This window comes from Triturus cristatus, chromosome 1_2 (genome assembly GCF_964204655.1).
Source record: "Triturus cristatus chromosome 1_2, aTriCri1.1, whole genome shotgun sequence".
Taxonomy (NCBI): domain Eukaryota; kingdom Metazoa; phylum Chordata; class Amphibia; order Caudata; family Salamandridae; genus Triturus; species Triturus cristatus.
In genome coordinates, this window is record NC_140580.1 from 1,190,909,981 (window position 1) to 1,190,935,048 (window position 25,068).

Consider the following 25,068-nt stretch of genomic DNA (forward strand, 5'->3'; position numbering starts at 1 on the left):
TGGGGGTGGTACGGGGTGGTGAATTTATAGGACACTCCGCATTGTTGCCACAAGGACGTCATGTATCTGGAGATGAAGTTCGTACCGCGATCACTCACAACCTCGCGGGGAAAACCCATACGGGAGAAGATTCCCATCAACGCCCGGCCCACCACGGGGGCTGTGACGGTGCGCAGGGGTTTGGCTTCAGGGTATCGGGTGGCATGATCCACCAGGACGAGGATAAAGCGGTGCCCTTGGGAGGTTGGGGGGTCCAGAGGCCCCACGATGTCGATCCCGACCCGCTCAAAAGGGGTACTGACGACAGGGAAGGGTTGGAGGGGAGCCTTGCGCTTTCCTCCGCTCTTCCCACTGGCCTGGCAGGTGGGACAGGACTTGCAGTGGGCTTCTACATCTGCTTTCATTCTGGGCCAGTAGAAGTGAGTCACGAGGCGACTGTAGGTTCTGTCCTGGCCCAAGTGGCCTGCGAGGGGAATGTCGTGGGCCAAGCCCAGGAGGAGGTCTCGGAAGCGTAGGGGTACCACCAGCACCCGGGCGGATCCTAGCTCCACCGACTTCTGCTCGCTGTACAAAAGGTCATTCTCCCAATACACCCGGTGCGTTCCAGTTTGGTCGCCCGCGGCCTGGGCCTCTGCCTGTTGCCGGGGCCCGACCAGGGAAGGACAGGTAGCCTGCTCTCGGCAGAACTCCTCTCGGGAGGGGCCCCCCTCGTGGCGCCACTGGGCCAATTCGGGCAGAGCGCCTAACTCGGTGACCTGTGCGGAGTCGGAAGGTGGGGGTTCGTCACTGGCGACCGACCCTTCTTGTGGGGGGATGTGGGGACCCTCGGCGGGGACCATCCTATCTTCAGTGGTCGGGGCGTCGTCGACTTTCCCCAGGGGGGTCAGTCGGGCCGCCATGGATCGGGTGGTGGCGCACACCCACTCAGGGAGACCCATCATCCCTAGGTGGGTCTTGCGCTCGACTTGTTTCCAGGGGGAACTTTCCAGGTCGTTCCCCAGGAGACAGTCGACTGGCTGGGACGTTCTCACTGCGACTTTCAGTTTACCGACCACCCCTCCCCATTCAAAAGGCACCAGGGCTACTTTACACAGACTTTCCGTGTTGTCAGCGGAAATGACCGGGCAAAAGATGTTGGGGAGGACCTGGTCTTCGTTGACCAAATGACTGAGGACACCAGTGATGCTGGCCCCGGTGTCACGGAGGGCTTCTACTTGGTGGCCATTGATCGTTACGAGCTGCCCATATTTCTTTGTGTTGGAGGGCAGGAGGCTTCCAGGGACCATTTCTCTATCTCCTAAGGATATTAGGGCCATGGCTGCGGGTTTCCACTCTACGGTCTCTTCAACCTCCTCCCCCAGTGCTACATTGGCTATCTGTCTAGCGGGGGCGCTGCCTGGGTGGTGTGTGGGGCCATGGGGCATTCAGGGTCGTTGGCGTAATGCCCGGGCTTCTGACAACGGAAACAAGTGATGGTCACCCGGTGCCCCCGTCTCAGGGGGGGCCGGATACAGCTGGTGGGGGTTTCGGGAAAGGCGGAGGTTGGGTCTTCGGGGGACTGGACTGGGACTCTCTCTGCCCTCCCTGGTTCCCCCCCCTCTCTGGCGGGGTGGTCCCTGACTGGCTCGGGGGTACTCTCCTACAGGGCCCCGGGAGACCCGGGTGTTGGTCCAGCGATCCGCCTCGACAGCCAGCTTTCTCGGATCCGTGAGCTTGCTGTCGAGCAGGTGCTGGTGCAGTTCCACAAAGCAGTTCGCAGCCAGGTGTTCCCACAACATAAGGTCTGTTAGTTCTTCTAGGGTGGTTACCTTGCTGCCCTTGATCCACCCATCGAATGCGCGGCTGAAGAGGTTCACATACTCCACCCATGTGGTGCCCGGGATCTTCCTGCAGTCCCGGAACCGCTGGCGGTACATCTCCGGGGTGAGGCCGTACCTTGTGAGGAGGGCCTCTTTCATGTGGTCGTAGGAGGTCTGCATGGAGGTTGGTAGGTCGAGCAGGGTGTCTCTCCCTTCGCTCAGGAATCGTCCCCACAACCCGGCCCCCCAATCCTTCTGCGGGACCCGATGGGAGGTCATGGCGACCTCGTAGGCCCTGAACCACTGTTGAGTGTCATCGTTTTTGTAATATTCTTTGACCACATCCTTGGGGATGTGGACCTTCTGCTACGTCGGGGAGGCCGCCTCTCGGTTCCCCGGGGGCCGCGCTTCTTCGCTTTTTGCTTTTAGCTCCATTTCCTTCAAGCTGCGTTCGTGCTCCAGTTGAAGTCTCCTTCCTTCGTGTTCCCGTTGGAGTTTCTTCTCTTCTAGTTCTCCTTGCACCCGCATCTGTTCCACTGCTAGCTTTTTCTCGGCTAATTTCAACTCGCCCTCAATTTTGAGTTTGGCTAATTCGAATTCGTGATGGCGTCTTCTTTCTCTGTCTGCGAGTTCCTCCGGGGATAGGCCCCCGTCTGGTACGAAGCTTCGCACCTGGTTGCTGCTGCGTTCTCCTTGGGAGGGTCCCGCTTCGTCGTGGGGCTCCACCGCTCCTTCTGGGCGGGGGGCTGCAGAATCCACCCAAGCTTTTAGTGCCTTCTGCATATCTTCTTTGGTGTTGAGACCAGTGGTAGCGATTTTTAGTTCTTTGCAGAATTGCTTCAGTTCTCTGTGTGTGTACTCCTCCAGTTGTTCCGCCTGGAACACGGTACTGGTGTCGTTTTCTGTGAGAACCCCGGCGTTTCCTTCTGCCATCTTTGTCGGTAGTGCGTCAGCCGTTCACGGTACGATCTCTAGATTATGGGCACGAATCCCGTCGCTTGCCACCAATGTTAGAAGGCGACCTCAGAGGAGCCTGGAGGGGGGCCCTGACTATCCTGAGACCAACCCTCGAGGTATCGTAGCCGGGCGCTGGCGGGAGACTCCTCAGGGGAGGAATCTCGTATCTAGGATCGTACACTCGGCACCACACGACAAAGAGACACCACACCGGGAGTTCTTAAGAATAAATCTTTATCAGATCGGAGTTGTAGGATCTTTATGATCCGCAAGGCAAATATATACGAGTGGAGCGTGGGCTCACAGAGTCTTGGAGGGGGGTAGGAGTTAGCGGGACAGTCTTTGGGGATATGGATCAAATGCAGGAGCGTACCCGGCGCACAGCTCACAATCCTCGAGCTGGGGGATACGCTTGTCGTCGTTGGGGTCCGGCGGGACCAAGAGAGTCTGTGGGAGCCGCGAGTCACTCAGCAGGGCTCAAGTACAAGTTCGGAGGTCTTACGATCTTCAGGGAGCCGCGAGTCACTCAGCAGGGCTCAAGCACGAGTTCGGAGGTCTTACGATCTTCAGGGAGCCGCGAGTCACTCAGCAGGGTTCAAGCACAAGTTCGGAGGTCTTACGATCTTCAGGGAGCCACGAGTCACTCAGCAGGGCTCAGGTGTTTCCAAAGGCGAATCTGCCGGACAGTCCCAGAGCACACCTTGTTATAGGACGACTCCTCTTTGATGTCCGGAGTCTGTGCAGGCAGGGGTCTTGTCACCTGGGGGTCGCTTGTCGGGGTTTCCTGCCATTGTCTTTTGATCCTTTCAGGGCCGGGTCGGGAGGAGTCCCAGACACCCAGCAGGCGTGGAGCCAGCACTCGGGGAGGCCGGCGGGCCGATCGAAACCCACCTTCCCAGGGGAGCTCAGAGGTGCGATGGAAACTGCTCCTCCCTCTCTCATCCCAATGGGAGCGCGATGTCGCCCAGCCGGAGTGGCGCCTCTAGGCCAGGGTCGCGCTGGGGCCGGGCGGCCATCATGGTGCATGAAGTGGGCATGTGGGTCTGGTGAGGCCGAAAGGAGGAAGGCCACGGACGGGGAAGTCCTGGTCGGGTGTGTGTGTTCTGGTGGGAAGGATCGGCTTGGCCGTGGGCTCGGGGGCTGTGTGAGGTGCAGGGGTCAGGTTATGGGGTGCGGGGACAGGGATGGCTATGTTACGAGGGCCGGGTCTAACACACACACACACACACACACCTCACCAATGACCACCGCCATCTTACCCATACGTCTCACACACAAACACACACACACCTCACCCATGACCACCGCCATCTTACCCATACCGTCTCACACACACACACCTCACCCATGACCACCGCCATCTTACCCATAGCGTCTCACACACACACACACACACACATCTCACCAATGACCACCGGCATCTTACCCACACCGTCTCACACACACCAGTCGCACCCATCACCGTCTATCATCTTACCCACAGCGTCTCTCACACATCTCACCCATCACCGTCTACCATCTAAAGCACACCGTCTCTCACACGTCTCACCCATCGCCTCCCGCCAACTTACCGTCTCTACTGGCCCAGGTAAGTGTCTCTCACCTCTACTGGCCCAGGTAGGTGTCTCTCACCTCCTCTGCCCTACATAGGTGTCTCTCACCTCTACTGGGCCAGGTAGGTGTCTCTCACCTCTACTGGGCCAGGTAGGTGTGTCTCACCTTCTCTGCCCCCAGTAGGAGTCTATCACCCTCCTCTGCCCCAGGTTGGTGTCTCACCCTCCTGGCCCAGGTAGGTGTCTCTCACCTCTACTGGGCCAGGTAGGTGTCTCTCACTTCCTCTGCCCTACATAGGTGTCTCTCACCTCTACTGGGCCAGGTAGGTGTCTCTCACCTCTACTGGGCCAGGTAGGTGTGTCTCACCTTCTCTGCCCCCAGTAGCTGTCTCTCATCCTCCTCTGCCTCCGGTAGGTGTCTCTCACCTCCTCTGCCCCGGTGGGTGTCACTCATCCTCTTGTGCCCCCGTATGTGTCTCAGACCCCTCCTGTGCCCCCGGTAGGTGTCTCAGACCCCTCCTCTGACCCCGGTAGGTGTCGCTCACCCTCCTCTTGTAGGTGTCTCTCACCTCCTCTGCCCTCGGTAGGTGTCTCTCACCTCTATTTCCCCCAGTGGGTGTCTCTCACCTCCTCTGCTCCCGGCAGGTGTCTCTCGCATCCACTGGGCCCGGTAGGTGTCTCTCACCTGCTCTGCCCTAGGTAGGTGTCTCTCACCACTACTGGCCCCGGTAGGTGTCTCTCACCCTCCTCTGTCCCCGGTAGGTGTCTCTCACTTCCCCTGGCCCAGGTAGGTGTCTATCAGCTCTACTGCCCGCAGTATGTGACTCAGACCCCTCCTCGGCCCCCAGGTCCTCTCACCTCCTCTGCCTCGGTAGGTGTCTCTCACCTCTACTGCCACCGGTAGGTGTCTCTCACTTCTACTGCTTCTGGTAGGTGTCTCTCACATCTACTGCCCCTGGTAGGTGTCTCTCACCTCTACTACCCGTTCAGTTCAGTTAAAAAATAATGTTTATTTAGACCAATTGGTCTTTAAACCACAGCATTTACAATACCATTTAAAAATGTCCACATTGCTAAATTATGTTCTTAAACATTATGAGTCATAAAATCCTTAAAAAATCATTCTTAACAATTTTAAAACAGTTTTATAACAGATAATTTCATTTACAATTGGAAGGCACTAGCTACTCTTACGCCTCTAATGGGGCGGGGAGCTTATATATACCCTGCATATATTTCCCAATGGCTATTGCTATATCTAAATGTTCCATATCAGCAAGAAGCTCCCATGCTTGTAAGCGCGTCCTTACACCATATTTTAAGAATATCGGACGGAGGAATAATTTACGTAAATTTAAAAATCTTCGACAATCTAATAAAATGTGTAAAATGTTGCATTTCAATCCTATCTTGCACGTACACTTGCCATCAGGTTGCATTAAAACTGATTTTATTGCGCAATTTATTATGGCTGGGCTAATGCCACTTCTTATCCTAAGTACTTCCATTCTTAACCAATGGTTCGGTAGTAAATCGAGATAGGGAAAGCTGACATCTTTCTCCCAGCTAGAACGCATGAATTTTACAGAATCTGTCCTAATCAAATACTCGTGATCTGTTACTCTAGAAAATTCTTTACCCTGCATTTTAAGTACACTCTTTATTACATTTATTTGTAGGGTCAGGGGGTCAATTTTCACATTCTGATGGCCTGAATCATTGCCGAGCTGGGAAGTGACAATAATGATTTCAGACATTTCCCTTCTTCTTTATCCCAGGAGCTTTTACCATCAATACAAATGACTTCTGAGCCATATTGGTAGGTGTCTTAGCCCCCTCCTCTGCCCGGTAGGTGTCTCTCACCTCTACTGCGTCCGGTAGGTGTCTCCCACATCTACTCCCACCGGTAGGTGTCTATCTACTGCGTCCGGTAGGTGTCTCGCGCCTCTACTGCGTCCGGTAGGTGTCTCTCACATCTTCTCCCCCCGGTAGGTGTCTTTCACCTCCTCTGCCCCCGGCAGTTGTCTCTCACCCTCCCCCGCCCTGGTATGTGTCTTAGCCCCCTCCTCTGCCTGGTAGGTGTCTCTCACATCTACTGTCCCCGGTAGGTGTCTCTCACCTCTACTGCTTCCGGTAGGTGTCTCTCACAGCTACTGCCCCCAGTAGGTGTGTCTCACCTCTACTGCGACCGGTAGGTGTCTCCCACATCTACTCCCCCCGGTAGGTGTCTATCTACTGCGTCCGGTAGGTGTCTCTCACATCTTCTCCCCCCGGTAGGTGTCTTTCACCTCCTCTGCCCGCGGCAGGTGTCTCTCACCCTCCCCCGCCCTGGTATGTGTCTTAGCCCCCTCCTCTGCCTGGTAGGTGTCTCTCACATCTACTCCCCCCGGTTGGTGTCTCTCACCTCTACTGCGTCCGGTAGTTGTCTCTCACATCTACTCCCCCTGGTAGGTGTCTCTCACATCTACTGCCCCCGGTAGGTGTCACTCACATTTACTGCCCCCGGTAGGTGTCTCTCACCCTCCTCTGCCCCGGGTAGGTGTCTCTCACAGCCACTGCCCCCGGTAGGTGTATCTCACCTCCTTTGCCACCGGCAGGTGTCTTTCACCTCCTCTGCCCCCGGTAGCTGTCTATCACCCCTCCTCTGCCCCCCCCCATTATGTGTCTCAGACCCCTCCTCTGCCCCCAGTAAGTGTCTTTTACCTCCTCTGTCCCCGGCAGGTGTCTCTCACCCTCCTCTGCCCCGGGTAGGTGCCTCTCACAGCTACTGCCCCCGGTAGGTGTCTCTCACATTTACTGCCCTCGGTAGGTGTCTCTCACCCTCCTCTGCCCCGGGTAGGTGTCTCTCACAGCTACTGCCCCCGGTAGGTGTCTCTCACCCTCCTCTGCCCCGGCTAGGTGTCTCTCACAGTTACTGCCCCCGGTAGGTGTCTCTCACCTCCTCTGCCTCCGGTAGCTGTCCATCCCCCTCCTCTGCCTCCCCCCCCCCCCCATTATGTGTCTCAGACCGCTCCTCTGCCCCCGGTAGGTGTCTCTCACCTCTACTGCTTCCCCTCCCTCCATCTCCTCCTGGACGCGACCCCCCGCCACTTACCGGCACTTGCGACTGGTTCACGTTCAAGATGTGCACTTCACGGGGGCTTCCTCCGCCGACGCAGCCTCGGGGCGCTGTACTTTGGGTGTAAGACACGTCCATGTGGGGGGGCCTGTCCATCGGCTTCAGCTCACATGCGCGCCCCCGCGCCGGGCCTGCAGAGGAAGGAGAGAGGCGGTCAGTGCCTGAGGATTGAAGAGAGAGCAGGCCGACGCGCCAACGTCTGGGGGAGCCCCCCCCCCCCATCAGCGCACTAGGCCAGTGGTCCCCAGCACCAACGTCTGTGGGAGCCCCAGCACCCTAGGCCAGGGGTCCCTAGCACCAACGTCTGGGGGAGCCCCCCCCCCCAACGCACTAGGCCAGGGCCCTCCAGCCCCTACCTCTGGGGGAGCCCCCAGCCCCCTAGGCCAGGGTTCCCCAGCACCAACCCCTGGGGGAGCCCCAGCACCCTGGGACAAAGGGCCTCAGCACCAACGTCTGGGGGAGCCCCAGCCCCCTAGGCCAGGGTTCCCCAGCAGCAACGTCTGGGGGAGCCCCAGCACCCTAGGCCAGGAGTCCCTAGCACCAACGTCTGGGGGAGCCCCCCCCCCCCACCAGCGCACTAGGCCAGTGGTCCCCAGCACCAACGTCTGGGGGAGCCCCCCCCCCAACGCACTAGGCCAGGGCCCTCCAGCCCCAACCTCTGGGGGAGCCCCCAGCCCCCTAGGCCTGGGTTCCCCAGCACCAACCCCTGGGGGAGCCCCAGCACCCTGGGACAAAGAGCCTCAGCAGCAACGTCTGGGGGAGCCCCAGCACCCTGGACAGCGGTCCCCAGCACCAACCCCTGGGGGATCCCCCCCCCCCCCCCCCAACGCACTAGGCCAGAGGTCCTCAGCACCAACCTCTGCCCCCCCCCCCCCCCAACGAGATACACAAACACTGTAAGGATGTCAGATGTGTTGGTCTCCCCGGTACTTACACAAACAACAATTTAAATAAAGCTTCTCTGCTTTAACTCCTTAATAGCGTTTTAGCGCTACTCATCCCATGCAGGGTGTCAGGGCGCTTTACATCACACGTACAGTTTATACCCTGACAGCAAATCATATGTGTGTACATCAAAGTGCAGGGTGTGTTACATAAGACAGTGGGGGCTGCAAGACGTAGGAGCCCATGTCCTTCATAGCTCACTGTGCTTTGTTAGAAGGATTACAATTTATAAACTGCAAGTAACAAAAGCATCTCTGTGTTAAAGGCAGAAACCCACATCCCCCTTTACATAAAGGAACAAGCACTTGCAATGCAATAAGCCTCGCATTTGTTAAAGTTAGAGCTGTTGATGTTCAAAATGACTATCTTTTTACTTTTTAATTTTTTATTTGCAGTTGAGTAATCATATTGGCATAGTGCTATTGCCTTTGGTATAAAAAACGCAAAAGTAAAAAACAGTCATGTTTAACTCCGATAGCTCTCACTTTAACAAACGCCAGACCTCTTGCATTGCAAATGCTTCTCTTTCGAGCCATGCTGCGGGGGCAGTAGCATATGTGGCTAAAAGATTCATATGGATTTGCTACACAAATATATTCCAGGTATTAAAGTGTAAAAATAATGTAACTGCATATTTATAAAACACCGCAAAGAAAAGACATATATAGTGTAACCTAAATGGTTAGTATTACACAGATGACGTTTAGTACCGGGTGTTATAGAAAACAAACCGCATATTACAGAACATGCACATTAGACAGCACGCCCAAAACCATCATGGCGCAGAATAAAGAACAGATATTATATCTATATATTCACTGAAAAAACCATAGGTTTCAGGCACGTTATAGTTCGGAATTAGCATTTAAAAAACCTCAGAAATTCACTGAAAAAACCATAGGTTTCAGGGGCGTTATAGTTAGCTGGACTTTTCACTTGTACAAAACCATTGAAATTCCCCCGTTATAGTTAGTTCAGCTAACTATAACTCGCGCGCCCGCAATGCACTGCTGATGACGTCACATATTACATCACTCATGACATGGTCAGTGACATCACTCATGACATCACTGATGACATCTCAAATGACATCACTGATGACATCACTGATGATATCATCCAGTGAATGTCTGTTTTTCTGAAAATTAAATATGTTTTATATATGTATATCTCAAGGTCGATGGAAGAATAAATGGGTATATAAGTGTCTAAATGGATGATTTGTTTTTGAAAAATTGATTGTGTAACTGACTGATTAAGTGTATCACAGTGAATACATGGCTTAGTGAGTAATGTTTAAATATGTAAATATCTGTATCAGTCTCTCACTTTGTGTATAAGGGGCTGCATGGGTTGGTGAGTAGCTACATGGGTGTCTATATAGGTTATTAGTTGGTTTTTTGAGTATCAGTCTGAGTGTCTGCATGGTTCGGTGGGGGGCATTAGGTAGTGCATTGGTGCATGAATGAGTGACTCACTGTTTGTATGTGTTGAAGACAGCATGTGTGCAGGAATGTATGGGTGGATGAGTGTGTGTATGGGTGTGTTAGTGAGTGAATGACTGTCTCAATAGTGTCTCTATGAGTAACTACATATGTTTTAAACTAGTATATGTGACTATTGGTGTATATATGTGAGAGTGAGAGATTGAAAGAGTTCCTGTATGAATAAGTATGTGTTTCTATAAGTGATTGTTTAAAAGACTAAGTATGTGTAAGTTTCCGTAGAAGTAAGTGTGGTGGTGTGTGTATAACTGTATATGCAAGTAAATGTATGTTTGATTCTTTATTCGCATGAGTGACTATGTGTGTGAGTAACTCTATGGATGAGTGGCATTGTGTAACAGGATGTATAGGTGTATGAGTACATATGATGAGTGAGTACATGTATGAGTGACTGTATTGGACTGTTGGTGAATGAGTGGATGTGTATGTGGATCTTAGAATTACTGAAGAGGTTGTTGTAACTGGTATTGGTATGTCCATTGTTTTGAAAATTGTAGTCTCTATTTTTGAATGTGTGTATCAAAGGTTATATTAGGGTGAGAGGAGGTCTGCCACTCTATCACAAGGATGATGTCATCAGTGATGTCATCAGTGATGTCATTTGAGATGTCATCAGTGATGTCATGAGTGATGTCACTGACCATGTCATGAGTGATGTAATATGTGACGTCATCAGCAGTGCATTGCGGGCGCGCGAGTTATAACGGGGGAATTTCAATTGTTTTGTACGAGTGAAATGTCCAGCTAACTATAACACCCCTGAAACCTATGGTTTTTTCAGAGAATTTCTAAGGTTTTTTAAATGCTAATTCCTAACTATAACGTGCCTGAAACACATGGTTTTTTCAGTGAATTTCAAAGGTTTTTTAAATGCTAATTTCTAGCTATGCCTACAGAGATAGGACATGTGAAGAAAGAAGAAAAAACGCACAGAAAGAAAAAAAAGAAATGCAGAAAGAAGCAACAGAAGTCCTCAAAGACGAAGAAAAGTGCAGGAAGAAGGATAACGTGCAGAAAGAACAAAAAGAAGAGCAGAAAGAAGCCCTGATGCAAAATCATCCTGTACCCTCAACTTTTTCAGACGGATACTGGTGGTAACTGAGTCTGACTAACTAGTCCTAGAGCCAGTGCTATGTTAAAAGACACTCAGAATACAGTGAAAACACCTACATACACTAGGGAACACTATGCGTTGGGGTCCCCCTGTGATCAGCATGACCTCCTCTGTAAGCCCCTAGTATATAATAGAGAAAGGGATTAAAACTACCACTTAAAATGCGCCACAGGGCGTGTTTGCACACGTCACCTCAGGCCCCATCCCCTCCCTTCCCCACTGTGTAAACGCGCCCTGTGGCCGTTTTAAGTTGGAAGATTAAGTCCCCTTGAATCCTGAGGGTCCCTAGGGTCCAACTAGACCACTAGGTACCTCCAGTAAGCACCACAGAGCTGCATTGCAGAGAGGTGTAAAAAGTGGCACGGCCTAGACCACCTCTCTGCAACGCAGCTCAGTGGCACTTACTGGATGCACCTGGTGGGCTTGCTAGCCCACAGGGGCACTCAGGATTGAAGGGGAATTATTTCCCCAACTTAAAACGCGCCACAGGGCGTGTTTGCACACGTCACCACAGGCCCCGTCCCCTCCCTTCCCCACTGTGTAAACATGCCCTGTGGTCGTTTTAAGTTGGGAGATTAAGTCCCCTTGAATCCTGAGGGTCCCTAGGAGCAAAATAGCCCACTCGGTACGTCCAGTAAGCGCCATTGCAGAGAGGTGTAAAAAGGGGCACGGCCTGCACCACCTCTCTGCAACGCAGAGCAGTGGCGCTTACTGGAAGCACCTGGTGGGCTAGTTGGCCCCCAGGGTCCCTCACAGGGCGTGTTTGCACACGTCACCTCAGGCCCCGTCACCTCCCTTCACCATTGTGTAAACGCGCCCTGTGGCCGTTCTAAGTTGAGAGATTAAGTCCCCTTGAATCCTAAGGGTCCCTAGGGTCAAACTAGCCCACTAGGTACCTCCAGTAAGCGCCACAGAGCTGCGTTGCAGAGAGGTGTAAAAAGGGGCGTGGCCTCAGAACACCTGTCTGCAACGCAGCTCCCTGGCGCATACTGGAGATACCTGTTGGGCTAGTTGGCCCTCAGGGACCCTCAGTATTGAAGGGGAATTAATTCCCCAACTTACAACTGGCCAGGGGCCGCGTTTGCAGAGTGCTGCAAGGAGGGGGCGTAGCCTCCGGCACGATGCCGGTCTTTTATTTTTTTAATTTTTTTAAGGAGGGCTGTGGGGCCCCCCTTCTTTTTCTAATTTATTGGCTCTGGGGACCCCATCCCCCAGGGCCTGCACCCTAATTTTTTTTGTTGAAAAAAATTAATTTGGAAGGGGGCCGTGTGGCCCCCCTCCCAAGGCCTTAATCGGCCCCGGGGACCCCAACCCCTGGGTCATGGCCTATTAAAAAAAAAAATCTTTAGGAGGGGGGCTGCGTTGCCCCCTTCCTCAGGCCACTTATGGCCCCAGGGACCCCATCTCCCGGGGCCGGCCTTTGTTTTTTATTATTTTTTAAAAATATGTATTTATAGAAACACCTAGGACATGCTGGACAAACAGTATATACCTATCACCATGACGATTTGCGTGATATTCATTAAAAGGCGACTATGTATACAATGAATCCACGTGGAATGTATTTACACCGCTAGTGAAGCTCTGACGTGTCTGACGCCCTACCGTGCCTAATCCCGGCGCCCCCGCCGGTGGGTACTCTCCAAGTAGACACCCTTGTCTTTTATTTATACAAACATGGGTAGCTATTGACGGGCACATTTAATACACACGCACACCAAGCCATTCAAAGGGGATTCGACAAAAATTCGACCAAACTATGCAAGAAACCCCCCTCACGGTTAATAAAACACACATCCACCGCCGGATGTGTAATATTTTTTATTTTACTCTCTGGATAGGAAACGAACCTCACTTGAGAGTCACAGCGTGCTCCTGGCTGAGCCCAATGCTGTGTTACACCCACCAGTGCCCTCCGAGTGCCACACACCTCTGTGTTGTATTCCACCAGCTAGTGCGTATGCTATGACACTCTCTAGCCCATGTGCACTGTAACACCACCCCGTGAATATGTCATGCCACACTTGTCTTCGCACGGGTTATATTGCCCCATCTAACGTGCCTTCCTCGATGCCTATGTTATAACGCACAGTGCTATGCCGTACATATTACAATCTGGGATCCATATCTTTGTCACAGTGCATATGCAACGTTACACTCCCCAGCACATATTTTATATTACAACTTTAGAGACTAGTTAGGTTACACAACACTGCCCTGTGCATATTACACTCCAATGTGCATATCGCATAGCACACACTAGTACCTGTGCTATCTCGCGCTCTCCAATGAATCTGTCATTGCGCACAATATATTGCATATTATATTTCACGCCCCGGTTTATCTTATATCACACTTTTTGGTGCATAGTTTATACTATATACTATATCTAGTTTTCATTTTCAATCGTGCTCTCAGGACTATGTTCTATATAACACTGCGTCCACCTACCCTTTTCACGGGCATTACATTTTGCGATGGGGGTGGAGGGTCAGGGGGTGTTTCTGCCAAGTGAGCCCGGAGTCACAGTCACAAACGTCCTCTCCTTCCTGAATAAAAGTGAGATTATGCTGCATACTTGTTCATATTTTAAGTAGTTCGCACAGACACACATTTTATAAACACTAAAGTTCCTAATACCCACCTTCTCTGAACAGTTAGCTTGCTGCCCCATCACCTCCTCCGTATCCTCTGTTGTCTGAATCCATGGACTAGCCTCCTCCCTCCTGCCATGCATGGTCTGATGTGCTGCCACTGACCTCCATTTAGCATGATGTACCAGTCCACTCCTCCTGCCCTCCATTGCCCAATTCTATGGCCCATAATTGACCTCCTGCTTAGCCTCTGTGCCTAGCTTGCTGCCCCTATTCTCCTTCCCCCTGCCCTCTGATGTCTTTGTGCATGCCCCTGCTCCATCCTTTTTGCCCACCATGTTCCATGGACCTGCCACTCCTATCTACTCTGAGTGTTCTGTTGAGCAGCCACTCCCCTCCCACCTGCCTAGCATTGTCAGATGACTGTAAACTGTCCCTGCCACCTCCACCATGCCTGTCCACATGCCATGCCCCTTTCCCCTTCTTCCTGTCCTCCATGGTCCATTTTACTGCCACAACCTTTTGCCCTCCCTGGTCTGTTGTGCTGCAACTGCTCCTCCTGCCTACCCCGCGCGGTCTGTTGTGAGGCCCCTTCCCCTGAACTCTCTTGTCTGTGCCCAGGTCCTGACCCTCCCTTCTATCCTCCATGGTCCTTTGTGCATGCTCCTGCACCCTCCTTCTTGCCCATCATAGCCATTGAGCTGCCACTAACCCTCCCGCTTGCCATGCATGGTCTTCTGTGTTGCCATGGCCCCTCCCACCTTCCCTGTGTGGTCAGCTAGCTGCTCCTGACCCCCTCCCACCTTCCCTCCATGGTCTGTGTGTATGCCATCATAGTCTCACTGTTGCTCTCCATGGTGTGTCTTGTTTATAGTGCCCAACCTGCCTGACCTCCATGGTCATCTTGCTGCTCCTGCCCTGCCACCTTGCCCCCAGCCCTCTGTTTCCATGTGCAGACCCCTACTCCCTCCCTCCTGGCTTGTCTGTTCCATTGTAATGCCCCTGATCCGTCCCTCCTGCCATTTATGGTCTGTTATGCTGCAGCTTTCTCTCCTGTCTGTCCATTATGGTCAGCTAGCTACCATTACCTCTTTCCCCTCTGTTCTCTGTTGTCCATGTGCATGGTCCTGTCCCCTCCCTATTGCTTTCTATGGATTGTTGTGCTGCACTCCCGTCCCGCATGCCCTGTGTGGTGTATTGTGCTGCTGCAAACCCTGATGCCTGCCCTGTAGGGTCAGTTTGGTGCACCTCTCCATGTCCCTCCTGTCCTCTGTTATCCGAGTCCATGTCCCTACCCCAATTCCTCCTGCCTTCCATGATCCAATGTACCATACTTGCGAACATTTTGAACTTGGTAAGAGGGAGATTTTGAAAAAAAACTGGGGTATTGATTTTCCCCTTTGAGTTACATTGAAAAAGAGGAGATTGTAGACAGGAGACAGATCAAATAAAGCCCATTTGAGCTTAAAAGCATTGGACGTTTCCTGGCTGAATCGGGTCTGTTGGCATGTATGGTTGTACTACCATTGCCTCTTCCTTCTGCCCACAATGCTCTATTATATTCCCACAGCCTCTCTTGCAAGTCCTGTATTGTTGGTTTGTTGCCCCTGCCCCCCTTTCCACTGCCCTCCATAGTCTGCTGTGCTGCCACTGCCCTTCCTGCCTGCCCAGTGAGGTCAAATTGTTGCCTTTGCACTCTCCTACCTGCCTTCAATTTTCAGAGTCCGTGCCCCTGGCCTCTGCCTCTCAACAGTATCCCAATGAACAACTAGATTGCTAACATTCTATATTTATTACAAAAGTGTGGAACGCCTGACGTCATCTTGATGTAATCAAAACTGTAATACCTAGAGCATTTCCTTTAGAAATTACATATATGAGAGAGTCTTATTTGCATCAAAAGTATTGTTAGTGCTCTAAAAAGCTAAAATGAGGACATATTTTCTGAGTTTTCAAATAGCGACAAAGAACTTTTGAATTATTTGTTACCTTTATGTTTTTTTATCCAGTTGACCACTTGATTAAATGTTGCACTTAGGGGAGAGGATGTGGTGTTACTTCCAGAACTGCAGACTTTGCAACTGGGGAACCAGGTTGGAGTTTCTGCTTCAGCTCGACATTCTGTGATTCTGGTCAAATCACTTAGTCTCCCCATGTCTACAACCAAAATGAATTTGATCTTATGTGATGTAACCAATGCTCATGTAAAGCATTCCAATACCTGACAAGTCTGCACTATATAAAACTGCAAATACACAAAAAATAAGTGTTTTGCACACTTCTGTCATTGGGCTACATGTGAGCTACATCTGGGTGATATTTGGGCTGCATTTGGGCTCTTTTGTCTCTGGTGGCCATCTTGGGAGATTTATTTGTTATGAAATTTCCAAATTTCCTCATTTACTGCAGTCTCCTCAGTAGGAAATGCTTTCAGGTTTTTTACTTTGATTCCATCAAGAAGGTATTCAGATATGTCACACATTTGCCATACATTCTGAATGTTAGCACTCTAGTTGCTCATTAGATCACTGTAGTAAAGCTACTGCTCACCACGGAAGTCTGCAGCTGGTATTAAAAGTGCATGTTTCAGTCTGCATATCAGAATTTTTTAATGAAATAGAAGAGGATTTGAGAAGTTACTCAAAATGTGCCCTAATTTTTCTTTCTGCAGCACTAATCATACTTTCTATGGCAAAATGAACCCCCTCATTGTGTTCCTTTTTAAATTAAATGTTTTAAGAGTTACCACTTTATTACAATCAAGATGGCTTCAGGTGTGCCATACGTTTATCATAAGTAGGACTGTTAGCGCTCTAGTAGTTCTTTGGAACACTCTGGGAAGCTGCAGTAGAACACAAAGGAATCAACTGACAGTCTCTGCCCTTGTTGGATGTACACGTTTGACTGAGAATGTCAGACTTCATTCTCACATGACTGAGAAAGATAATGTGAATTTACAGAAAATATGCTCTCAGTTTAGCTTATAGATCACCTTCCAAACCTCTGTGGGAAAAGCATGAGAAAATAGTTTTCTCTCAAGCATGATTCATAATATCACAGCAGAAGGCTTTTTCACATGGTAAAATCACCTTAGAACACACCACAATTCCTAAAATGAGTATGGTACCATCAACAAAGGATTTACAATGTAACTAAAGTCTTAAAACCTTCTATTAACTGCAATGCTTTTTAATGAGGTGCCATCATGTATATTGGTCCCAAGATGGCTGCCAACACTTCTTGGATGAAGTGCTGAGAGCCAATCAGATCTCACGATGAGATGTGGGGCTAGGCTCCGCCCAGATATATCTATCTTTTTAACTCTAATTTTCTCAGGAACTACTGAACGGATTTACACCATTTAAGCAAAAGGCACGAGTCTTACCTGAGGACTACCTCTTTGCCAAATTTGGTGTAATTCCGTTCAGCAGTTCGGGCTGTAGCTGCGTCAACAGGTCCTATGGGAAAATGCATTTTGCGATCCCCCTTTTTTCTCGGCCCCCGCTTGACGAATCACCGTGAAATTTTCAGGATAGGAGCGGACTGGAGCTGGCCAAAAGTTTGGAAAATTTTGCGAACATTCATCAATCGGCGCCAACGTTATTCCATATAGAATGTTGCAGATTTCCTATGGAAAATAGGTCCTAACTATAACTACCTACTGGTGACTGCCAGTAGGTAATATATATATATATATTCACTTAAAAAACCATAGGTTTCACACATGTTATAGTTAGCTGGACATTTCACTCGTAAAAAACCAATGAAATTCCCCCATTATAGTTAGTGCAGGCAACTATAACTCACGCGACCGCAATCCTCTGCTGATGACGTCAGATATTACATCACTGTATTTAGACACTTATTTACCCATGTCTTCTTCCATTAATCTTTAGCTATACATATATTACAAATATTTATTTTTCATAAAGACACATATGTCATCAGTGATGTAATATCTGACGTCATCAGCAGAGGATTGCTGGGTGGAGTAAAGCAGAGTGGCGTTGAGTGGAGTAAAGCAGCGTGGAGTGGAGTAAAGTTGAGTGGCGTTGAGTCGGGTAAAGCAGTGTGGAGTGGAGTAAAGCTGAGTGGCGTGGAGTAAATCTGAGTGGTGTGGAGTAAAGCAGTGTTGTGTAGCATGGAGTGGAGTGGCGCTGCATACAATGGAGTGCAGCTGCGTATGATAGAGTGACGCTGCGGATAATGGAGTGGCGTTGCATAGAGCGGAGTGGCGTTGCATAGAGTGGTTTTATTTATTTATTTATTTATTTAAACTTATAACTAAATGGAGAGTAGGAGCAGCCACACACTAAATGGAGAGTAGGAGCGGCCACACACTAAATGGAGACTAGGAGCGGCCATACACTAAATGGAGAGTAGGAGCAGCCACACACTAAATGGAGAGTAGGAGCGGCCACACACTAAATGGAGAGTAGGAGCGGCCAATCACTAAATGGAGAGTAGGAGCGGCCATACACTAAATGGAGAGTAGGAACGGCCACACACTAAATGGAGACTAGGAGCGGCCACACACTAAATGGAGAGTAGGAGAGGCCACACACTAAATGGAGAGTAGGAGCGGCCAATCACTAAATGGAGAATAGGAGCGGCCAATCACTAAATGGAGAGTAGGAGCGGCCACACACTAAATGGAGAGTAGGAGCGGCCATACACTAAATGGAGAGTAGGAGCGGCCACACACTAAATGGAGAGTAGGAGCGGCCAATCACTAAATGGAGAGTAGGAGCGGCCACACACTAAATGGAGAGTAGGAGCGGCCACACACTAAATGGAGAGTAGGAGTGGCCATACATTAAATGTAGAGTAGGAGCGGCCATACACTAAATGGAGAGTAGGAGCGGCCACACACTAAATGGAGAGTAGGAGTGGCCATACATTAAATGGAGAGTAGGAGCGGCCACACACTGAATGGAGAATAGGAGCGGCCATACATTAAATGGAGAGTAGGAGCGGCCACACACTGAATGGAGAGTAGGAGCGGCCACACACTAAATGGAGAGTAGGAGCGGCCACACACTAAATGGAGAGTAGGAGCGGTCACACACTGAATGGAGAGTAGGAGCGGCCACACATTAAATGGAGAGTAGGAGCGGCCACACACTAAATGGAGAGTAGGAGCGGCCAATCACTAAATGGAGACTAGGAGCGGCCACACACTAAATGGAGAGTAGGAGCGGCCACACACTAAATGGAGAGTAGGAGCGGCCACACACTAAATGGAGAGTAGGAGCGGCCATACACTAAATGGAGAGTAGGAGCGGCCACACACTAAATGGAGAGTAGGAGTGGCCATACATTAAATGTAGAGTAGGAGCGGCCATACACTAAATGGAGAGTAGGAGCGGCCACACACTAAATGGAGAGTAGGAGTGGCCATACATTAAATGGAGAGTAGGAGCGGCCACACACTGAATGGAGAATAGGAGCGGCCATACATTAAATGGAGAGTAGGAGTGGTCACACACTGAATGGAGAGTAGGAGCGGCCACACACTAAATGGAGAGAAGGAGCGGCCACACACTAAATGGAGAGTAGGAGCGGCCACACACTAAATGGAGAGGAGGAGCGGCCACACACTAAATGGAGAGTAGGAGCGGCCACACACTAAATGGAGAGTAGGAGCGGCCACACACTAAATGGAGACTAGGAGCGGCCACACACTAAATGGAGACTAGGAGCGGCCACACACTAAATGGCGACTAGGAGTGGCCACACACTAAATGGAGAGTAGGAGCGGCCACACACTAAATTGCCAGACAGACTCCTTGAACCTGGAATCCTAGCGGGGTTTAGAGGAAGGATACGCAGAAAAGGATGATGCTCGCTACAGATCAAAGCTGCTAACTCTGAAGCTACCCTACCCTTTATCGTCTCACTTTCCACCAAGACTTACTAACTGAAGGATCCAAGCTTACCATCTTTAAGGGACAACTCAGCTTTGACACGCAGTTCAAACACTTCCAGGTACTCGTGTCAAAGGTCAAGCCAACTGAGGGGCTTGGATACTCAGAATGCTATAGATGCCACTTCAGACACATATGTAGATTGGGATCCAAAAGAATTTTACGAAACGAGATAAACCAGCTACTCTTCCTCAAATGGAAATTGAGGCGGGCGCCTTTACTCCCACTTCACATGGAGCTGCAACCTTCAAGCGAGGGCAGGGGGCGCTGCAGGGACGGTCTTGGCTCGGAAGTCTTGCATTCCGCCGCAGATACGGGGAGCGATAACCTGCCCCCATCTCCAGTGGGCGGCAGAGGCCTGTTCAAGCGGCGCGCACCGCAGGCTGATGGTGGTAAGTGGACTCACCGCACCTGAGTGAAACTTCAACCAGTGGAGACCAGGAGGGCGGCCGCGGCCGCGGCGCCGGCACGGATTCCATCAAAGCTACGCCTGACGATCCTCAATCAACTTTCGACACTGGCTGCAGAACGATGGATTCTCATCCATATGGGTTGAGGGAGTTGCTAGGGCCGGATCTTTACACCTGAAACCAGCAATAAAAACTTTCCTGGCATCACCTTCCTACATTATCTATCGTGGTCCTATCTAGAAAATACAATGTTGCGGCCTTCCAAATCACTGCTTGAAGAGGCGAGATATCCCAGAGAGTAGAACAACTCCGAGCAACAGCACGGACAAAGGGTCGCTGAGTGCGAGTTCAGAGTGGGGAGCAAATAGCCCCAATCCTTACAAGGCCTCATTAGCTACACGCGGAGTAAAAGCGAGCCTTTCCTCCGCCTGTGCTTTCCCTATCGAAGCAATGGCCACAGACGCCCAAGACACCTTGTCATTAGTAAATTCTCCTTCACAAAATGATACGATGCATGAGAGGTATTTTATATAGCGGAGGCATTCTCTGAAAGAACGTTGGTTGAGGGTTACCAAATGTGACATCCTTAGAATCTACTCCTACATAAGACTCTCTGTGAGTGTCACACAGGGCCAAAAGGCTCTTTACAACCCAACACAACCTCTTTGCAGGCTCAGCTAGCTTCCTGCTCATTGACTCATGACGTCACCGACTCAGCCATCACCAACTAGCAGTCAAAGCAGCAGAGGCGGGGGCGAGACATAGGCGCTGTTCCCTCCACTGATCAATAAACTACCCCCTTTCACTGTGTTCATAAGTGAGCTCTCAAGAGCTGCGCATCACTCCAGCGCCCCAGGAGTCTGCATAAGTTATGCATAAATAACTCTCTCTCTTACATTTCACCGACTTTAAAAAGGAAAAACAGTTGAACTCCGCTTCAAGTAATTTAATCACAAACGCGGAACACTGAACAAATAATCGTAAAATGTCCCTTTCGTCACAAGGGGTTTGTCATAGTCTAGACGACCCGTGCATGAGCTACATTCTCCAGTCTACACGGGAAACAACCTTTACAACGCAACTATTACATCGCACTACACTTACAACGCAGGCATTACAACGCAACATCCTTTACAACGCATGACACTACAACGCATACCATTACAACGCAGACCATTACAACACAGACACTACATCGCATGTCACTACAACGCAGGCATTACAACGCATACCATTACAACGCACACCATTACAATGCATACCATTGGAGTTAGAATAGTAATTTTAACCCCTACACTATCCAACACTTACCCTACTGTTGCACCCCCTGGAGTTAGAATAGTAATTTTTAACCCCTACACTATCCAAAACTTACCCTACTGTTGCACCCCCTGGAGTTAGAATAGTAATTTTTACCCCTATACTATCCAACACTTACCCTACTGTTGCACCCCCTGGAGTTAGAATAGTAAGTTTTACCCCTATACTATCCAACACTTACCCTACTGTTGCACCCCCTGGAGTTAGAATAGTAAGCTTTACCCCTATACTATCCAATACTTACCTTAAATGCAATTTAACATTATGCGTTGTAATGGTATGCGTTGTAAAAGTAGTATGCGATGTAATGGAATGCGTTGTAAAGGTAGTTTTTAAAAATGCGTTGTAGTGTCATGCGATGTAATGGAATGCGTTGTAGTGGATGTTGCGTTGTAAAAATTGCGTTGTAAGTGCATGCGTTGTAAAAGTATGCGTTGTAACGTCATACATCCGTCTACACAAGTCCTCTGGGTTTCAGGGGCTGACGAACAGGGAATCCTTTACCAGTTACCATAAGGCGATCTCGGACTTTCACTTTACCAGAAGTTAACAAGCATTTACAATGCAATGGTCTTGGCATTGTTAAAGTTAGAGCTATTGGCATTGCTCATGACATTATTTTTATGTTTTTGTTTTTAAAACATTTAAAGAAACGGCATTGTTATTTACAATGTCAATAGCTTAATCACTCTCAAATGCGAGACCTATTGCATTTGCACCCACACACAGAGCCACCCACACACACAGAGCCACCCACACACACAGAGCCACCCACACAGAGCCACTCACATAGAGCAACCCACACACAAATAGAGCCACCTACACACACACACAGTTACCCACACACAGACAGAGCCACCACAGTGAAAGTGAGTTAGTGAGATAGAAAGAGTGAGTTAGAGAGAGAGTGAAGTTGTGATAATGAGAGTGAGGTAGTGAGAGAGTGAGGTAGTGAGAGAGTGAGGTAGTGAGAGAGTGAGGTAGTGAGAGAGTGAGGTAGTGAGAGAGTGAGGTAGTGATTTTTTTAGAGAGAGAAGTAGTGAGGTAGTGCTATAGATAGAGGGGAGTAGTGATGTATAGAGAGTTATGTAGTGAGAGAGAGTGAGGTAGATAGAGAGTGAGGTAGTGAAAGGGTGAGTTAGTGAGTGAGAGGTATTTTCTGATGTAGTGAGATAGAAACAGTGAGTGATGTTGTGAGGTAGTGAGATAGAGAAAGATTGAGGTAGTGAAAGAGAGAGCCTTTATCATAAACAAATCAAATACACATTGAACAGCGACAATAGTTGTGGAAGCCTCTTCAAAATGTAGGCTGTACTTAACATCTGCAACGTTTCAACTCGATCAAAAAACAAATTCTGAAGCCAAACGATGGATAGACAATCGCTGAAAAAGGACCTCACCACTCAAGATCTGAAGAGTTAAAACTGGGTGGACAAGCTGAGGGCAGAAATCCTTTTTTTAATTTTAATTTATATTTTGTTACTCGCAGACTATGTGGTTACATAATCCAGGTATGTTTATTAAATCACTAGTGGTAGAATCAGTATTCCAAGATGATACGGACAACTTCCTGACAGGACCTCGCTCCCTGTGAGTGCACATTGGGTTTGGACGCAGCACTGCAGGAGTGTGGCAGGTAAATGAAGTGGCAGGAAGGGAAAGTGAGAGCGATTCCAGAAGGAGGGATAGTAAATTAAGAAGAAGGAGAGGAGGAATCCAGACTAGCAGAATGACGGCCAGGAGAAAGTGACTGGGAATATAAAAGGGGAGCAGGCTGACAAGAGGAAGAGGTAAGGGCAGAGAGACCCCCAGAGACAGTGATTGGAAACTCACAAAGGAAAATAATACAGGGGTGTATGTTGCAAAAAAACAACACGGCAAGACAATGAACCTCGACGAAGAAGCCCGGTGTGATGAAGGAGGAGGGGAGGAACGTGGAAATGATGGAGTTCTCTCGAGCCTCAATTTCAATACACAACTAAGGAACAAGCATTGCCAATAGGTCTCGCTTTTGGGACCTTATAAGTATTTAGTTATGCAGCACAATATCGTTGGTGCAACATCATCACCTGTTGCATGGCTAAACACTTATAAGGTACAAGGTTTAGCCATTCAACAGCTGATGGTGTTGTGCAAAAGATATTGTGCTGCAAAACTAAATACTTATAAGGTCCAAAAAAGCGAGACCTATTGGCTATGCCAATGCTTGTTACAGTTATGGGCACGTCGTGCCCATCAGACCCCTCCCTCCCCACACACACACACACACACTTGGACTACTGATGTGCGCAGACTCGGGTGGCTTCGGCACCCTCCACAAAGGACGGTTGTTGAGCCCGCGCTGGGCGGGCACCAGACTTGTTTACACAGACATGAAGGCAGCAGCACCCTCGTGCACACATCTAGAGGAGCGGCGCTCAGTGGTGCACGCTTGGTCACCATCACCCTTTAGATACACTCGTAGCAGAGGCGCAACTAGAGCCAAATTTCGAGGGGGCTAAGAAAAAATTTCGGGTGGGTGGCTGACTCTTCCAGCAGTAGTTAAGAGTGGAGATGCAGGGGCTCTGAGAAGGGGTGAAAAACAGCAAAGCCTCATTCACAAGCAAATGGTCTTTTAAAGACCTGTGAAGTACTCGGGTGCCCAGTAAGCCGTCTCAGCTTGGGTTGCCACACACGACGTGAGGGGAGTGGGGCTGAAGCCCTTTGATCCCAATGTGCGTTGCGCGCCTGGCTCGAAGTCATCTGCACTGTCCCTTACTGTTTATACCCACCCACACCCCTATTTAGACATGTTAACGGGCAATATGTTTCTTATGTGCATACTCGTCTACACCCCTCCGGAGGAAGAGCCTCGAAAGCCCCTCGTGGTTTCGAAATGAATCGTTTAAAATACTGGAAGCACTGCTTCGGATGGTTTTCATTTTTTCCGAGTTTTTTTGCTGTTGAAGTTTTATATAGCACGAACGCGACCCGAAGGTATAACAGCGCTTTACATGGGCACCAGTTGCATTACAGACCCATTCATTTTGAGGCGCGGTGATATTAAATGATTTGCTTAGTTATGATTTGCGTTTCGCGGCGCGAAAGTGAAAGCAAATGTGGCGTGTCTGCCCGCGGCGCGAAAGTGAAAGCAAATTTGGCACGCGTGTTTGGCGGGGGCAGGGGAGCGCATTCCAGGCGGGGGAGCGGACCCTTTGAAGTGCTCCCAAAAAGCGGAGTGCATGGCGGCACCAAGCGCGTGATTGTGCGCGTGCTAGCCATGCAATCCGCTTTTTGGGAGCACTTTGAATGCCCTTTTACAATAGTCTCGCTTTGCGATCGCTTACGCGATAGCAAGGCAAGACCTAAAAAGGAGTCGGGGTGGGGGGGTGGAATAACGCAGCATGCACCAAATCAGCAGTGTGAAACCTGCAGATGTTGGTGCTGCTGTGCCAAAGATAAACCTAACATTTGAGAAGCTTTAGAAATAGCCTTTCTCAGTGCAGTTTCTTCTGCAATTTTTGTGATCTATCAATTTAAAAAGTAAAAATGAGAACATTTCTAAAGTAGTGCTCGAAGCGTGACTGTAAATCACCCACACGTTTATTCTTTAACATAGTCTCATACTGATACAATTAATATGCTACACACACAGTGACTCTATACCAATGTATATATCTTCTGTACAAGATATGTATTACACCCGTTATTTATAGGTGTATGGTGCGATAAGTTACTAAGACCGGATATTCGATTTTGTGCCCCCCAAAAATACTGGTTCATACAAATACTATTTTGCAACTCTACTCTTAACCATGCAAATAATAAATTGCCGCTTTGAGAAAAA

General features: G+C 49.6%; 1 protein-coding gene across 1 annotated transcript in view; it reads right to left on the bottom strand.

Moving 5' to 3' along the window:
• ENG (endoglin) overlaps positions 1-25,068 on the bottom strand; it is a 379,947-nt gene that overhangs the window by 299,247 nt on the left and 55,632 nt on the right. Inside the window, exon 2 of the mRNA XM_085614141.1 lies at positions 7,404-7,558. Within this exon, the coding sequence (XP_085470267.1) occupies positions 7,404-7,558 (155 nt within the window). The remainder of the gene's footprint in view (positions 1-7,403; positions 7,559-25,068) is intronic.